This window comes from Lathyrus oleraceus, chromosome 4 (genome assembly GCF_024323335.1).
Source record: "Lathyrus oleraceus cultivar Zhongwan6 chromosome 4, CAAS_Psat_ZW6_1.0, whole genome shotgun sequence".
In the NCBI taxonomy this organism is placed as follows: Eukaryota; Viridiplantae; Streptophyta; class Magnoliopsida; order Fabales; family Fabaceae; genus Lathyrus; species Lathyrus oleraceus.
Window position 1 is genome coordinate 28,118,131 of NC_066582.1, and position 16,650 is coordinate 28,134,780.

The 16,650-nt window shown below is 38.5% G+C and overlaps 1 protein-coding gene across 1 annotated transcript; it reads right to left on the bottom strand.

Annotated features, from left to right (window-relative positions):
* Positions 1 to 12,455: 12,455 nt before the first annotated feature.
* LOC127135831 (extensin-like) lies at positions 12,456 to 15,087 on the bottom strand. Its single transcript, XM_051062464.1, has 4 exons — positions 14,131 to 15,087; positions 13,721 to 13,953; positions 13,290 to 13,320; positions 12,456 to 12,473 (listed from the first exon to the last, which is right to left on the bottom strand). The coding sequence occupies exons 1-4, from the start codon at positions 15,085 to 15,087 to the stop codon at positions 12,456 to 12,458; spliced, it is 1,239 nt and encodes a 412-aa protein (XP_050918421.1).
* Positions 15,088 to 16,650: the final 1,563 nt, after the last annotated feature.

The window sequence follows — 16,650 nt, forward strand, 5'->3', positions numbered from 1 at the left end:
TTGGTCATGTGATTTCAAGAGGTGGTGTTGCTGTTGATCCTTCTAAGATAGAAGCGGTATCTAAGTGGGAAGCTCCGAAGTCTGTTGCTGAGATTCGAAGTTTCCTTGGTTTGGCTGGTTATTATAGGAAATTCATTGAGGGATTTTCTAAGTTGGCGTTACCGTTGACGATGTTGACTAGAAAGGGGCAAGCGTTTGTTTGGGACTCAAATTGTGAAGAAGGTTTCCAAGAGTTAAAGAGAAGGTTAACTACTGCTCCTATTCTGATATTACCGAGTCCGTCGGAACCATTTGAGGTTTACTGTGATGCTTCATTGTTGGGTTTGGGTGGTGTGTTGATGCAGAATAAGCAGGTCATAGCTTATGCTTCGAGACAGCTGAGGGTTCATGAGAGGAACTATCCGACACACGATTTAGAGTTGGCAGCTGTGGTGTTTGTTTTGAAGTTATGGAGGCATTACTTGTATGGGTCAAGATTTGAGGTTTTCAGTGACCATAAAAGTTTAAAGTATTTGTTTGATCAGAAAGAGCTTAATATGAGACAGAAGAGATGGTTAGAGTTTCTGAAGGATTATGACTTTGGTTTGAATTACCATCCAGGTAAAGCAAACGTAGTGGCTGATGCATTGAGTCGGAAATCATTACATATGTCTATGTTAATGGTTAGAGAATTGGATTAATTGAGCAGTTTAGAGACTTGAGTTTGGTGTGTGAGAGTACTCACAATAGTGTTAAATTGGGAATGTTGAAGTTAACGAGTGGTATTCTGGATGAGATTAGAGAGGGTCAGAAATCCGATGTGCTTTTGGTTGATAAGTTGACTTTAGTGAATCAAGGTCAAGGTGGTGAATTCAGAGTTGATGAGAATGGTGTTTTGAAATTTGGTAATCGGGTGTGTATTCCGGATGTTACCGAACTTAAGAAGAGTATTCTGGAGGAAGGACATCGTAGTGGCCTGAGTATCCATCCGGGAGCTACGAAGATGTATCATGATTTGAAAAAGTTATTTTGGTGGCCGGGAATGAAAAGAGAAATTGCAAGTTTTGTTTATTCTTGTTTGACTTGTCAGAAGTCAAAGATTGAGCATCAGAAGCCGTCTGGGCTAATGCAACCGTTGGCTATTCCAGAGTGGAAGTGGGATAGTATCAGTATGGATTTTGTTTCGGGTTTACCGAGGACAAGTAAGAATTTTGAAGCTATTTGGGTGATTGTTGACAGATTGACAAAATCGGCTCATTTCATTCCGATCAGAATGGATTATCCGTTAGAGAGATTAGCCGAGTTGTATATTGAGAAAATTGTAAGTTTGCATGGCATTCCGTCGAGTATTGTTTCAGACAGAGATCCTAGATTTACATCGAAGTTCTGGGAAGGTTTGCAGAGGGCTTTGGGAACTAAGCTGAGATTGAGTTCTGCATATCATCCGCAGACTGATGGTCAGACTGAGAGGACGATTCAGTCATTAGAGGATCTTTTGAGAGCTTGTGTTTTGGAGAAGGGAGGTGCTTGGGATTGTTATTTGCCTTTGATTGAGTTTACCTACAACAATAGTTTTCATTCGAGCATTGGTATGGCACCGTTTGAAGCTTTGTATGGCAGGAGATGTCGGACACCTTTATGTTGGTATGAGTCCGGTGAGAGTGCTGTGGTTGGACCGGAGATTATTCAACAAACTACGGAAAAGATTAAGATGATTCAGGAGAAGATGAGAATTGCTCAGAGTCGTCAGAAGAGTTATCACGATAAGAGGAGGAAGTCACTTGAGTTTCAAGAGGGAGATCATGTGTTTCTCCGTGTTACTCCGATAACGGGGGTTGGTCGAGCTTTGAAGTCGAAGAAGTTGACACCTCGATTTATTGGTCCTTATCAGATTTTGGAGAGGATAGGGAAGGTAGCCTATCGTATCGCTTTACCGCCGTCGCTTGCGAATTTGCATGAGGTTTTTCATGTGTCTCAGTTGAGGAGGTACATTCATGATCCGTCGCATGTAGTCCAAATAGATGATGTACAGGTGAGAGATAACCTGACTGTTGAAACATCACCTATGAGGATTGAGGATCGAGAGTTGAAGCAGTTGCGGGGTAAAGAGATTGCCTTGGTGAAGGTAGCTTGGGGAGGACCAGCAGGTGGCAATGTGACTTGGGAACTTGAGAGTCAGATGAAGGAGTCTTATCCCGAGTTATTCGCTTGAGGTATGTTTTCGAGGACGAAAACTCTTTTAGTGGGGGAGAGTTGTAACACCCCGATAATAATATGATAATTATTTAAATTAAGTTAATAATATATTTATTAATTTAATTAGATAATTGGACTATTATTATTATTATTATTTTGGAATTATTGAATTATTATTATTATTGGGATAATAATATAAAGTGGAAAATATATAAGTGTGAAATAAGGAAAAAGAGTCTCATTTGGAAAAGAAAGTTTTCACGTGAAACAGAGAAGTGGCTGAAAGTGGAAAGTGGAGAAAGGGCAAAGAGGAAGAGCAAGGGCAAAGGTTGGAGAAGAGAAAAGCTTGGAGCTTAGAGATTGCCGGATTAACTCAGGTAAGGGGGGTTTATCGTCGTTTAATGGGTATTATGGGTTAGCATGTAATGGGTAGTGATAAACCGTTGATTTGACCCTAATTGGGATTGTTGAATGCTGAAAAATTACGTTGGATAAACTGTGTTAAAAGCTGTAATTGAATCCGTAATTGTGTGAGTCGTGTTTTCCCGAACGTATAGCTTTTTACGGAATTGGAATCGGAGGTCCGGAAGTCCTCCAACGGCGGAAAATGCGGAGAATTTTGCATTCTGCTTTGTGTTAGCGCAGGAACAGCTTTCTGTCTTGCGTTAACCGGTTAACCCAGGGTGTTAACCGGTTAACACTGTTATGAACTGTGAAAATATTGTTGTTTTGCTTGCGTTAACCGGTTAACCCAGGGCGTTAACCGGTTAACACTGTTGTGATTGCTGAGATATTGCTGTTTGTGCTGCGTTAACCGGTTAACCCAGGGCGTTAACCGGTTAACACTGTTAAGTTTTGGGCAGGAAGCGTGTTTGTGCTACGTTAACCGGTTAACCCAGGGCGTTAACCGGTTAACACTGTTGCAGAGTGGAAAAATTGTTATTTAGAATGTTGTGTGCCTAATTGATGGTTGCCTATATCGGTGCGTGATATAGTAGGGATCATTTCCCGCTGTTTTGAGCAGTATAGGTATTAGTAGAGTGTGCTAATACTGTGATTAATTAATTGACATGATATGATGTTTTGATACATGTGTTGATGATGTATGATTGTATGCATAATGTTGTGGTTGTATCTATTATGTATGCATTTGTGAATAGACTGTTTTATGGCTTAGAGTGGGAGCATAAGTCTATTCTTGGTTTGTTGTTGATGTTGCATTGCTAGGTGATTAGCATGCATATTGTAGCCTTTATGGTGGTAGCTAATTCCCATGGTGAGGAATTAGTGAGTAAATCATTGTGGATTGTTGTTGATATTTGCATGCTAGGTGATTAGCGTGCATAGCATAACCCTTGAGGGGTGGTAGCTAATTCCCGTGGTGAGGAATTAGTGAGTGAGTCACTAGGTTTCAAATGAGTGGGACTAGTGGGCTTGGTAGCCGTGCCTGGATTTGGACGGTGAGCTTGAACTATATGTTCAAGAATAGTCGGTACCGCATGCATGGAGTCTCATTGCATAATTTATGTATGGCGTATAATATGAATGGATGTATTCCAGTATTATACGTGTGTCGTGTGTTGTGTGTTTGTTGAGTATGATTGAGTTGATATTGCCGTTGCTGAATGTGTAATCTGATTTGGGTGATGAAATGTGTTAAATTACTTAACATTGCATGATATTTTATAATGCTTATTATATCGATTGAGGAACTCACCCTTACAACTATTTTTCAGGTAACGAGCAGTGATTGAGTAGGAGCTAGTACTTGAAGTCTAGTGTAGTTCCTTAGTGGGTCGTGCTCTGATAGATGTAACATCGGGATGGGATGTTTTAAATGTGTTATTGTTGGTTGTGAACCATTTTACATGTAATGTGTTACATGTTTTGAATGATCGATTTGATCTCTATCCGCTGCGTATTGTGCAATACTTTATGTTTTGAGTTAAATAATGAGCATGACTAAATATTATGAGGAATGGTGTGAAGTAATTGTGTGACACCCTTGATTGCATATTACTCTGATTGATATGTTGTTATTTTAATTAAACATTTGGGGTATTTTAGAAGGGTGTTACAACAACCATCTTCTGAATAATCTTTTTGATGTTCTTATTTGTAGCTTCAACAGCCCCATTCATCTTGGGTCTGTAGGGAGAAGAATTATGATGTTCAATCTTGAAGTCTTTACAAAGAGCTTCCACCATATTATTATTCAAGTTTGATCCATTATCAGTAATGGTCTTACTTGGCACACCATAACGGCATATGATATGATTCTTGATAAACCTTACAACAACTTGCTTGGTTACATTTTCATACGATGTCACTTTGACCCATTTTATGAAGTAGTCAATTGCCACCAAAATGAAATGATGTCCATTCGAAGGTTTGGGCTCAATCATATCAATTCCCCACATGGAGAAGGGCCATGGGGAAGAAATAATATTCAATAGTGTCGGAGGAACACGAATCTTATCAGCATAAATTTGTCACTTGTGGCACTTCTTCACAAACTTGCAACAGTCAGATTCCATTGTCAGCCAATAGTAACCTGCTCGCAACATCTTCTTCGCCATTGCATGTCCATTGGAATGAGTACCAAAGGATCCTTCATGCACTTCAGTCATCAACAAGTCTGCTTCGTATCTATCCACGCATCTGAGCAAAACCATGTCGAAGTTTCTCTTGTACAGTATATCACCATTAAAGTAGAAATTGCCGGCTGATCTTCTCAAAGTCTTCTTATCTTTCAAAGATGCCCCAGGCGGGTAAATCTGACTTTGGAGGAAGCATTTGATGTCATAATACCACGGCTTCTCGTCTCTAACTTCTACAACAGCAAACATATGAGCTAGCCTATCAAGATACATCACAGACAAATTGGGAACCTCATTCTAATACTTCACTGCAATCATTGACGCCAATGTTGCAAGAGCATCTGCCATCTGGTTCTCATCTCGAGGGATATGATGAAACTCAACTTTTGTAAAGAAAGTCGAAATCCTCATCGCATAATCTCTATAAGGTATTAGACCGGGTTGATTCGTCTCCTATTCTCCTTTGATTTGATTTACAACCAAAGTGAAATCTCCGAGGACATCTAGATGCTTGATTATGAGATCAATGGCCTCTTCAAGCCCCATAATGCAAGCTTCATATTCTGCCATATTGTTTGTACACTTGAAAGTCAATCTAGCTGTAAATGGAAAATGCGTGCCTTGAGGAGTAATAATCACTGCCCCAATGCCATTACCATACTGATTAACAACCCCATCAAATACCATGCCCCAACGGGAACCAGGTTCTGGCCCTTCTTCAAGCAATGGCTCATCACAATCTTTCGTTTTCAAGTACAAGATCTCTTCATCAGGAAAATCATACTGCACTGACTAGTAATCTTCAATCGGTTGGTGTTCCAAATGGTCAGCCAAGATATTACCTTTGATCGCTTTCTGAGATCGGTATTCAATATCATACTCTGATAACAACATCTGCCAACGGGAAATTCTCCCGGTTAAAGCAGGCTTCTCAAATATATACTTGATCAGATCCATTTTGGATATCAACCAAGTGGTATGATTCAACATGTACTGACGTAGACGCTTAGCAACCCAAGCCAATGCGCGACAAGTCTTCTCAAGCATAGAATATCGAGTCTCACAGTCGGTGAACTTCTTACTAAGATAGTAAATTGCAATTTCTTTATTTCCAGTCTCATCTTGCTGACCAAGAACACAACCCATACTATCTTCAAGCACATTGTAAGACCCCAATTTTGACCCTAAGATCCCTCATACAATTTCATCATAAGCATTAGCATTGGGATCATACCTTGGCATCCTCCTTACCCCTCTTTCATTGGGTTTTTTTTGGGAGATATCACCAAGCACTTTGTGATTGTATCATACTTGTATTTTATCATTTTACTAACCAAAATACCAAAAATATATCTTTGTATTTTCCTAACTCTTTTGTAGGTAAGGCATGATCTCATTAATCTATCAAGTTCATATCTAGGGTTGAGACCCTCATGACAAAGAGCACTCCACGAATTGATCCAAGAATATTTATGAGAATTATATATTATTCCAATGACCTCTACATGTTATGTTGATCAAATTTTCTTCAAGAGTTTGAGGGTGATTTGCCTTGGAAATAGTTTGACTAGGTATCTTGAGTAACTTCTCCAACAAGCTATCTCACCAATTGATCAAATTTCTCAAGGGACATTTCAAAATTCATCATCTTATGCATATATGATCTACCATGAGCCAAGAAAGTCCAAAGAAGTGAAGGTTAGCAAGTTGGTTGATGGTGGTTGGCCAGATGAATTCATCTGATCAAAACTGGGTCTCCCTAGACCCTATCTCCTACAATTTTCACCATATGAAAATTATTCCAAGATCAAAGTTACTCTAAATTACATTCCAAACAACTTTCATGTTGAGATCTAGAGCTAGTTTTGCTTGGAAAATCATTTTCTATGTTGAAACATTATAGGTCATTTTGTTTAAACCCTAATTTGAAAGTCAACTTCCCAAGGCCATAACTTGCTCAATTTTTATGATATGGAATATTTACAAGTTTCAAAATCAAACTCAAAATGTCTACTTCAACTTTTTAGTATGGAGTGAGAAGTAATTAGACCTTTATGACATTGTGATATGAGGTTACATTATAGGTCATTTTTTACCTATACCATTTAACAAGTGATTTTTCCAAAATTCAAAAATGCATAACTCTATCATTCCAAATCCAAATGACATGAAATTTGTGTCCATGTTTAAGGTCTTTGAAAGAGCTATAACTTTGATGAATACACCTTTCTCATTTGAAGCTCACATAAAAAGTTAAGCAAGGTGGAATATTGAGATATATGGCTTGACACTTAGAAAAAATTTCAACATGTTGAAATTTCCAAACTTCCACCTCAAAATTCTCCATGTTCCAAGCTCCAAATGAAAAAGTTTTGAACATCAAACTTGTTCTCCTTGATCCAAGATTTCCAAAGAACTCAAGTTCATGCATTTTGGATAAGGTTTGCTAGGTCTGCGCATGGCTTTAACAGGGCTGCATCATTGGAAATAATCAATTGCATAAACTTCATTTCACAATGCCTTGCCATTCAAGCTTCATTCAGACCTAATTTGGAATCATTTTGGACCTTTTTGCATTGCATCATAGGCTTGTACATGCCCATGCACTCATGCCATCAACATTGCTAATTTTGGACAGATTTTTGAAGTGTGCAAATATCATTTATTCATGCTATAAATACATGACCTCTGTGCTCATTTGAAGGGGACCTTGCGCTCCAACTTTGCCCCCCATTGAAACCATTACATTCTAAAGGAAAACCTAAGAAATTTCAATTTGAAATTTGAGTTTGAATCTCAACTGTTGGAGATTCAAGAACTCCAGGATCCAAAGCCTTGCAACCTCTCTAATCACTTCCTGCTAGCTTCTCAAGTGTGATCAGATCGTGTTTGGAGCAAGCAACATCAAGAACTGCATAGCATTGAAGGTAATTTTCAGAAAACTTCATCTCTTCGATTCTCTCTCATTTCTACTCAATTCTCTTGGATCTTTGGTTGTCTGAAGTCCTACCAATGTAGGAAAGAAGATTGAGTTGCTTAGAGGTCAAATCGAAGCAACTCAGTTGACACACCTCAAATTTCAACTCCTCATATATTTCTATATATGTGGAGTTAGTTAAAATTGAGGTCAAAATCGTGCTCTACGCCATTTTTTCTTTCAGATCATGTCCTCCTTTTTCATTTTCTTGATGGTGATGAGTGAACCAGTCCGGTGGACCTCGCTTGAGAAGGTGGCCGGAGCTCCAGCGTCGGTGGTGTGCTGGACAGGTTCTGAGCCTTTGATTTGTTTCAAAACATTTTAATCTCGTGTGTTGCTTTTAAATACCAAGCCTATGCCACGTTGACTGCAGTGCATCATGGAACGTGCATTTTAGGTCACTTGATCTACCACCTCAATTAATTAGGGAGATCAAGTGGCTCACGTTTTTTCACATTTTCTGATTTTAGTTTTATTCCTTTTATTTTCATTAATTCATATTAATTTTAATATTGAACCAAAAAATATGAGAGTTTCACCAAAAATTTTCAAAAAATTTCCTCTTTCATATTCTAAATTAAAATTATTTTTTGGATCATTATTAATATTTTTCATGATTTAATTGATTTTGTGATTATTTTTAATTGTTTAAAAATACTTTTAAGTCTTTAAAAATTCTGAAATTTTTTTCTCCAAGGTCATTTGACCTTGTTTGACCTATGATAAATCTCATGGCCATTTCTTTGGTGTTTTGATGAGGTTTTAGGAATTTGACAAACCATATTTAATTTAAATGTGTTATTTTAGTCTTTTTAATTTGAATAAATGCCAATTAATTGTGATGACTTGTTTGAGTTTGACTATTGTTGTTGGGCCTTGGTCAAGATAGATTTGACTTTGTCAAGTTAATATAATTGGATTTAGGGGATTGATGGAATGTACATTTCATCTCCCAAAATGAATGAATGATATTAATATGGTAAAAGTTCACCTTAGACCAATTTGTGTTTTGAATGATTCCCCTCCCTCTTCATCTCATTCCCCTTCTTTATGCATCCATTTCATTTGGCATATGATATCTCAAAGTCCTAAGGCTAGTTGATTGAAAAATTAACATAAGTATGGATGAGATTAGGCCACCTCTTTTGCATATTCTTTTTGTGTGTGGTATGTTTCATGAGCATAGTCCATTATACTATGTCTCTAACATGCATTAACACCAAAATCCTATTGCCCATCCTCAAATAGTTGTGACATCTACATAAGTCAAATTACGATTGCTTAACATAAAGCTAAATTTATGACACAAAAGGTATAGCATTCTAGTTAGTGAGATTATAAGTCTCCCCTCTTTCGTGGTATTGTGTGGAAACTTGGCCTTTTTTTCTTCCTTTGGAAGATGTCTTGGCTCAAGGATCCATGCTTGTGATAAGTGGGTTGAGTGTTCTCCAAAGAATGACTTAAAAAATGAAAAGCAAAAGCAAAATAATACTAACTCCTAACTCATTAACAACTAACTTTTAATTTCAAGCCATTTACTTTAATGTCATTTAATTTTAGTCTTTATTCATTTGCCATTATTCATACCATTCTAATTGTTTATATTAATGCAAATTTCACTTTGTCCACTTGGACCATATTGTGTGATATATCTTGTTTGTGTATACTTTGCTTGTTTGTGTGGTCTTTGACCATTAATGTACATAATAACAACAAAAACCCTAAAAAACTTTTGTGTGGACTGTTGGCTTGATCTTGGACAAATGGACTTAGAACTTAGGAAACATTCCTATGCTAAAGGACTTGGCCAATGCCAACTTTCTGTGAAACCCAGTGCTTGCAATTTGAAACTTCATCTGATACATCATTAAAGATCCCTTTGAGTTCATCTGCAACATGATCATTATAAAGTTGTTATTTTGAACCTATGACTTATGGAATTCATCTGTTACATGGGCTAATTTGAAGAAGATCATGGAGTGGCTAAGCTCGGATATGGCTATCTTTATTTGATGTCTTGCTCTTCAAGATTAATATAATTGTGCATTTGTGTGTTGCTTGATTCTAAATGTCCAAGGGAATTCTGGGTTTCTATTGACATTCTTGTCTATTGGATTGCTACCCATTGGTTAGATATTTTCAACTCTTAACTTTTAATTTTGTGTATAGGATTAGTCTCTTCATCTTCTCCCCATTTCTTTAATTTCAAAATCTCTTCTCCCCATTTCTTTAATTTCAAAATCTCTCCCTCCCTTTTCAAAATCTTCTTTGATTGAACTTATTTTGTTCTAAACTTTGACCACTTTGCAAAAAGATAGAAACTTTGGCCTTATGCCATTGCATTTTCAAACTTCTTTTCTTAAATCAAAATTGTAAATAAACTTAACTATACTTGACTTCAACTTTCAGAAAAGCCAAAAAGACATAACTCATTCAAACCATTTTCAGGCCTTTGTGCCTTTCAAACTTAATTCTTGTTAAAAACAATGCACCCACTTTGAAATTTGTATCACGAACTACGAGGTTTTGATCCCTCATTTTTATGTTGGTATGTAGGCACAAGTCCAAAGGTCTTGTCAAACACAAAAATATAATTAATTGAATTCTTTTCTCATCCCCCATTCTATTTATTTGTAATCATTTTGTACAAAATACATATGCACACAAAAAGGGCTCCATAGGAGTACCTAGGACACTTAGGGTGCTAACACCTTCCCTCTGTGTAACCAACCCCCTTACCTGTAATCTCTGACATTTTATTAGTTTTGATTTGAAAACTTCTTACTTTTGGGTTTTGTTCTTACTTTTTCCCTTTTCCCTTGGAAAGAATAAAAGCGCGGTGGCGACTCTTGTTATTTGATGTCTAGCTTATCCATAACTAGATGATCATGAATTTACCGCTACAAAAATTAAGTGGCGACTCTGCTGGGGAGTAGTCTCCAGTGGGTTTAGCCTACTTTTTGTGTGTATATATTTGTATATGTGTGATGTTTGTATATGTGTATGTGTGATATAATCTGCTTGTTGTGCTTGGTGATCTCTGAGTGGTGAGATAAGTTCTAACCCGAACTTGAGTGAAATTAAGATAGGAGGATGGTATAGTCATGTTTGACTTGTGTTGAGTAGTCCTTAAAAAGTTGGCTTGAGACCCGTCTTCTCAGTGGAGACCCTTTTGGATTTGGAAATGTCACATAAGTATTTGTGGTTAGGCATTACTATATCTAATTTGGGTCCGAGAAGCTGAGGACCTTAGAACATTTTACCCCTCTTGGCCTATTTAGGACGTAGTGCGGAAAATTTTGAAGTGTAGACTTGATAATAGTTGTTACGTGAAACTACACCCAGACGAGTTTCTCTTGAGAATATTATGGGTCGATGAGTTAGTCATCTTAACATGTAATATTCGATAGATGGAATTAAGACTCTGGGAACTTTTTAGAAAATGATCTACAAGTTTTTATCCTTAGTTCAGTTCTTTGGGATGGTTCTTACTTAGACCCCATGCTCGTGACTTACAACAAACCCTTAATTCTTGGTTGATCCAATCAAGTTTTGTCAATATCAATGGAACTTGGGTGTTGATAAGGTGTGAACCATAATCCACCAAAATGGATGATTGATCTTGACAATGACTCGATTCATCCCTTGACCTTTGTTTGCTCGCCTTGTGTGTGATCCCTTATTTGTGATTGTTGCATTCATGCATTCATGCGCATCATAACATTCATCACACGAAAATTTCAAGGAACTGAGGTATTATTTGCAAATATTTTCAGACTGTGGATTGTGGACGAAGGAACACTAAGAAGTACAATTTCAGATGTCCCGACTTGAAAGAGTTAAGGAAGCTAGCATCTTTTGTTTTAGATCCCTTGGGCTTCAAACAACATCATGGGAAGCTTCTATCTATCTTGTCTGCTGATGTGGTTGAAGGACTTCTGAGTGTATTGGTGCAGTTCTATGATCCTCTCTACCGTTGTTTCACTTTCCCAGATTATCACCTTGTGCCTACATTAGAGGAGTATTCTCATCTTTTAGGGGTACCTATTTCTAGTAGAGTGCCTTTTTAGTGGATTGGAGGAGATTCCCCGATCTAATATTATTGCTAAAGCTCTTCACTCGAAGAAGTATGAGATTGAGGCTCATTGGGTGAAGAAAGGAGGGTTATTTGGGTTGCCATCTAATTTTCTCATCAAGGAAGCTACTGCTTTTGCTCAAGCCGGTAGTATGGATGCTTTTGAAGCTATCTTTGTGTTGCTCATTTATGGATTATCTTTGTTCCCTAACATTGACGGTTTTGTTGATGTTAACGCCATTAGACTTTTCCTGATTGGGAATCTTGTGCCTACTTTATTGGGTGATATGTATTTCTCTTTGCATCTAAGGAATTCTAAGGGTGGTGGAACTATTTGAAGGTTGAGAAAAACAAGAAAGGGGGTTTGAATTGTTTTGGAAATAAAAACTTTTCAGAAATCAAACACACACAAAATAAAAAGGAAATGACACTGAATTTTATACTGGTTCACTTGAAATTCAAAGCTACTCCAGTCCACCCAGCCAAGATGATTTTTCCTTTAAAAAGGACTTAATCTACTAATCTTGAAATATTACACAACCAAACGTCTAAGAGAATAATCTCTCAACCCTCTCAAGTATTCAGACTGCGCAGAGTCACTTGAGGAAGTAGTTTAAGCAAGAGTAAATTATAATGTAAAGTGCTTCTAACAAAAAGCAAATATTACAAAATTATAAGAGCAATAGCTTTTCACGTAAGAGCAGTAGCTCGTGAAAATGAGAGAGGAGGAATGATATTTCTTATGTGTCTCAGGTGTATTCTCTTGTGAAGTATTTCGTTCTTTATATAGTCGTTGTGAAGGACCGTTGGAGTGAAGACAGAATCTTGGTCATTGAAGAATGATTAATGTCATTACTCTCCTTGTTTCTTTCTAAAACAGTTTTGCACGCCTCATTATTCCCTTCTTGAAATACCTTCTTTCCATATTAAGATTCTTTTCGATTACGCGTTCTGGACTGGTGAGTCTACGGCAGAGTCTTGATATATCAGAGTTTGTCTTCAAAGGATGATTATGTATGACCCCATTAGAGCTTCTCAATGCTCTATACTTCTTTAGTATCAGAGTCTGGATTTAGTAGTCTTTTATTGGAGCTTCTGACTTCTTAATGTTGTGTTGGTATCTGGATTAATCAGAATCAAAACCTTCTGGACGCATCCTTTCTGAGTGGAATCTGATCATCGAATATTTTATATCATGTAATTTTATATCTGATGTATGGTCAGAATCCTGCATACTAAGAAAACATCTCGTTAGAGTACCATTTTTATTTCATCCTTTGTTATCATCAAAATCTTAGAGATATATTGTAGAACCAACTTTGGTCTTACAATCTCCCCCTTTTTGATGATGACAAAATAGTTCAGAGTAAAGATGAAACATTTAAAGAAACATTTAGATCAGATAGAGCAGTGGGCTCCCCCTGAGTTAGATCTTTGGATAGCTCAGAAGTTCTTATCATACCTTCCTTGGTTTGGTGCTTTTAGCTACTTTCCTGCATATTTGGAGTCATTGATTTAGTAATAGTTTATTGAAAATGTTCGCAATGCTTGAGAGGAATTAGTTATGTTTTCATCAGAGTTGTTTTAATTCTCCCCCTTTTTTTCAGAATCAAAAAGACATAGCAAAATAAAGTTGATATAGATAAAATGACATTTACAGATAAGCACATATATCAGAAGGCAGAAGGCAAAGATCAAACAACAAAACAGAGAAATCAACAAGCAAATAGCCTAGGTGCCTAAGGGTTTGGAGGCGGAGGCATCCTTTAGAGCAGCTGGGATAACATGTTCTGAATGTTAACGTTGATAGAGTCCTGTTGATCCAGTCTGGCTCGAACTATCTGTTGTTCTTTTTGCAGTTCTTCGAGAGTCTTCAAGACCAGAGGGACGAACCCAGAGTTGGAGTGCTCCCCCTGAGTCAGTTCATCAGCTTTGGCTTTGGCAGCAACTTCTTCAGCAATGCGAGCTACTTCTTCAGCGTCGGCTTTAGCTTTTGCCTTAGCCTCAGCAGCATCAACATTAGCAATAGCCTTTTCTTCAGCTTCTCTGATTCTCTGAAGTTCTTCTTGATGCGCTATCTCTTCAGCTTCCTTCCTTTCCCGTTCCTCGGCTTCTCTTGCTAGGCGCTCTTGGAGTATGATCCCAGCGTCTCCGATGAAGTCGTTGCGGACTTGTTCAGAGAGGCCTTTCAGCTTGAAGGCTTCAGATGTCATCCAACTTATCACTCTGTTCCAGTGGATCCTTACAGCAGAGGGATCATCATTGATACCAGAGTTGATGGTCAGAGACTTGACCTTCTCAACTGAAGACTCTGCAAAAAACTTGATTGCTTCTTCAAGGGTAGGAAGGGTAGTTTCTAGTTCAGTGGCAGAGACTAAGGAGGGTGAGGAGGGTGAGATGGGGGAATTTAGATTAAGTGTGGGAGTTGTTGGGTCAACAGAAGTGATGGGTGGTGGTATGTCAAAGTGGGTTGGTTCAGATGGTTGTGGTTCAAAGTGGGTTGGTTCAGATGGTTGTGGTTCAGAATGGGTTGGTTCAAATTGTTGTGGTTCAGATGTGGTTGGATTTAGATGTTCCGGAGGTGGGGAAGTGACTTCAGGTTCAGGTTCAGGATGTGATGGCTTTTGAGAGGCCAGAGGACATGATTTGAGCTGAGCCAGAGTGGGGGATTGAGGGTCAGATGGTTCAGTATCAGAGGAGAGATCGTAGTAAGGTGGGGATTGAGGAGATGGTGATGATGATGGTGAGGTGGTTTCATTCACCATTTCTGCTTCTGAAACAGGTAATGTTGTGGTGGCGAGGTTGAATTTCAGAGATAATGGGTTAGAAGATCTGGTGGTTGAGGGAGGAGTTTCAGCAGAGGTGTATATGGGGGTTGTTTGGGGCAGAGAAGAAGAAATTAGTTTAATTTTGACAGAGGGAGGGAGAGATGCAGACTTACCTGGAGAGCCAGCCAGAGGAACTAGGGGTCTTGATCTAGAGGATTCTCCCAGCTTAGCTTTCTTCGCCTTCTTGGACTTCTCAGAGGGCTCTCGCATCCTCTTCATGAAGTTTGGTGGATGCTCAGGTAGCCAGTCCACTGAGAATTCAGAGATATCCACCCCTTGCTTGGCAAGGTCCTCTAGATAGTAGGCTATTACCTCTAGAGGGTCAATCTTGGAGAACAGGTAGAGTCCGTTGGGAATCTCCCTCTGATCTTTGAGTTCTTCCCAAGAGGTATCAAGTGTTAGTTTGGCTCTGACTTGATCAATGATTCCCATGCTCTTCAGATTCTGAGCATTCAGAGGTCTTCCAGTGTCAATGGTGACATCTTCCATGAGTCTGAGCTGAATCAGATGGTCCACAAGGCCACTCTCGACCAATGCATCAGATATCAGTCTCCCCAGAGGGATGTAGTTCCTTGTCTTCATGTTGTGTATGGTGTCTTTAACTGAATCTCTGAGGTACTTGAAGAGGAGTGTAGGTAGACAGAGTTTCAGACCCTTGTGAATGCAGTACAAGATGCACTTCTGATCTGTGTTGATGTAGTCAGAAGAGTTTGAAGCAGGACGATGATGGATGGTTCCTAAGATGATCTTCAGCCAGACCCGGAGGTTCTGATGTAGTTCCTTGTTCTTGGAATGCTTGCCTTCAGCACTCTGTTAGAAGATGGTAGGGTTTATTTCCTGGGACAAGTACTTTGCCCTAGGGTTTATGTTGTAGATGCGTCTTCCTCTTGTCTTCTCCATGTTCAAAAGAGAGGCAATTGATTTCTCAGTGATGACTATCTTGACTCCCAGAACGTAGGAGACAATGTAGTGATCATCTTAGTCTGCGAAACGCCAGAACTCCTTCACCAGATTCGTGTACACAGGGCCATAGAGGCGTTGAAAGTAATTTTCCCACCCTTGCATTTTCAGTTCTTCAGTGAGGTCGATGCCATTATGCTTCATGTTTTCGAAATCAACCAAGGTTTCACATAGAACTTCAAGCTTATCAAACGGAGTTGCTAGATGAATGTGGGGCTAACGATCAAGAATGTGGGGTTCCCTGTAGATTGGAGTTGAGACGACGCCGGTGGTTGCAGTGGTTTGTTGGCAAGGACTGGGTGCTTGCTCTGTTGAGTTCATCTATTGGGAGAAGTTGTAAACTGATTGTTACTTAGAATCCATGAAGAACAGTTGAGGATAATGATGAATGTTGAAGAACTTGATGAGGACTGCAGAAATCCTTTGAAGGAGATGAAGAACTAAGAGAGAGGGTTTCGTGAGGTCGTGAGTGTGAAAGTGTGCAAGTGTAGTTTGTGAAATGAATATATAAACATTTAGGGTGCATGCAAAACGAAAATAGAAAGTTGAGTTTAACATATAGGAACTTGAGTGCAGCACGTTAACCAAGTAAGCACGTTTAGAGAAGAATGATTACAGCCCATGATGAAAGTCTAATCCCCAAATCAGCATACTGCTCAAGGAGATATCAAGAGTTTGTTTCTTGATTACTGCTAGACAACTGCCTAGAAGTTCCAAGGTCAGACGCAAGATGTACCACATGTTACTTTATCTGATCTTCAGGAATACCAAATGGTTGGATCCTGGAGATTTCTAACTCAGATTACTTCTAACTGGTAGTAGCATTAGAGTCAGATACAGAGTCCAGGTGTTTACTTCAGAGTCTTTTTTTGCTATTTTAGAGGTGTAGCACCTCAAATTTGCCCTCCTCATTCATGCATTCATTTTAGGTCATTTAACATTTCATATTGCATTTCATCATGTCAATCAGAATTAGCTCCAATAGTTTATCTTTCAAGAAGCTCGGATATCATTCAAGTCACTTTGTGGGTTCTA

Coding starts and splice junctions, on each gene's coding strand:
- LOC127135831 (XM_051062464.1), bottom strand. CDS start 15,087: ATGGGAATCATTGATCAAGTCAGAGCCAAACTAACACTTGATACCTCT. Junction 13,954..14,130: donor AGTTTTTTGCAGAGTCTTCA/GTTGAGAAGGTC, acceptor ATACTCCAAGAG/CGCCTAGCAAGAGAAGCCGA. Junction 13,321..13,720: donor GGGGAGCACTCCAACTCTGG/GTTCGTCCCTCT, acceptor CCAAATATGCAG/GAAAGTAGCTAAAAGCACCA.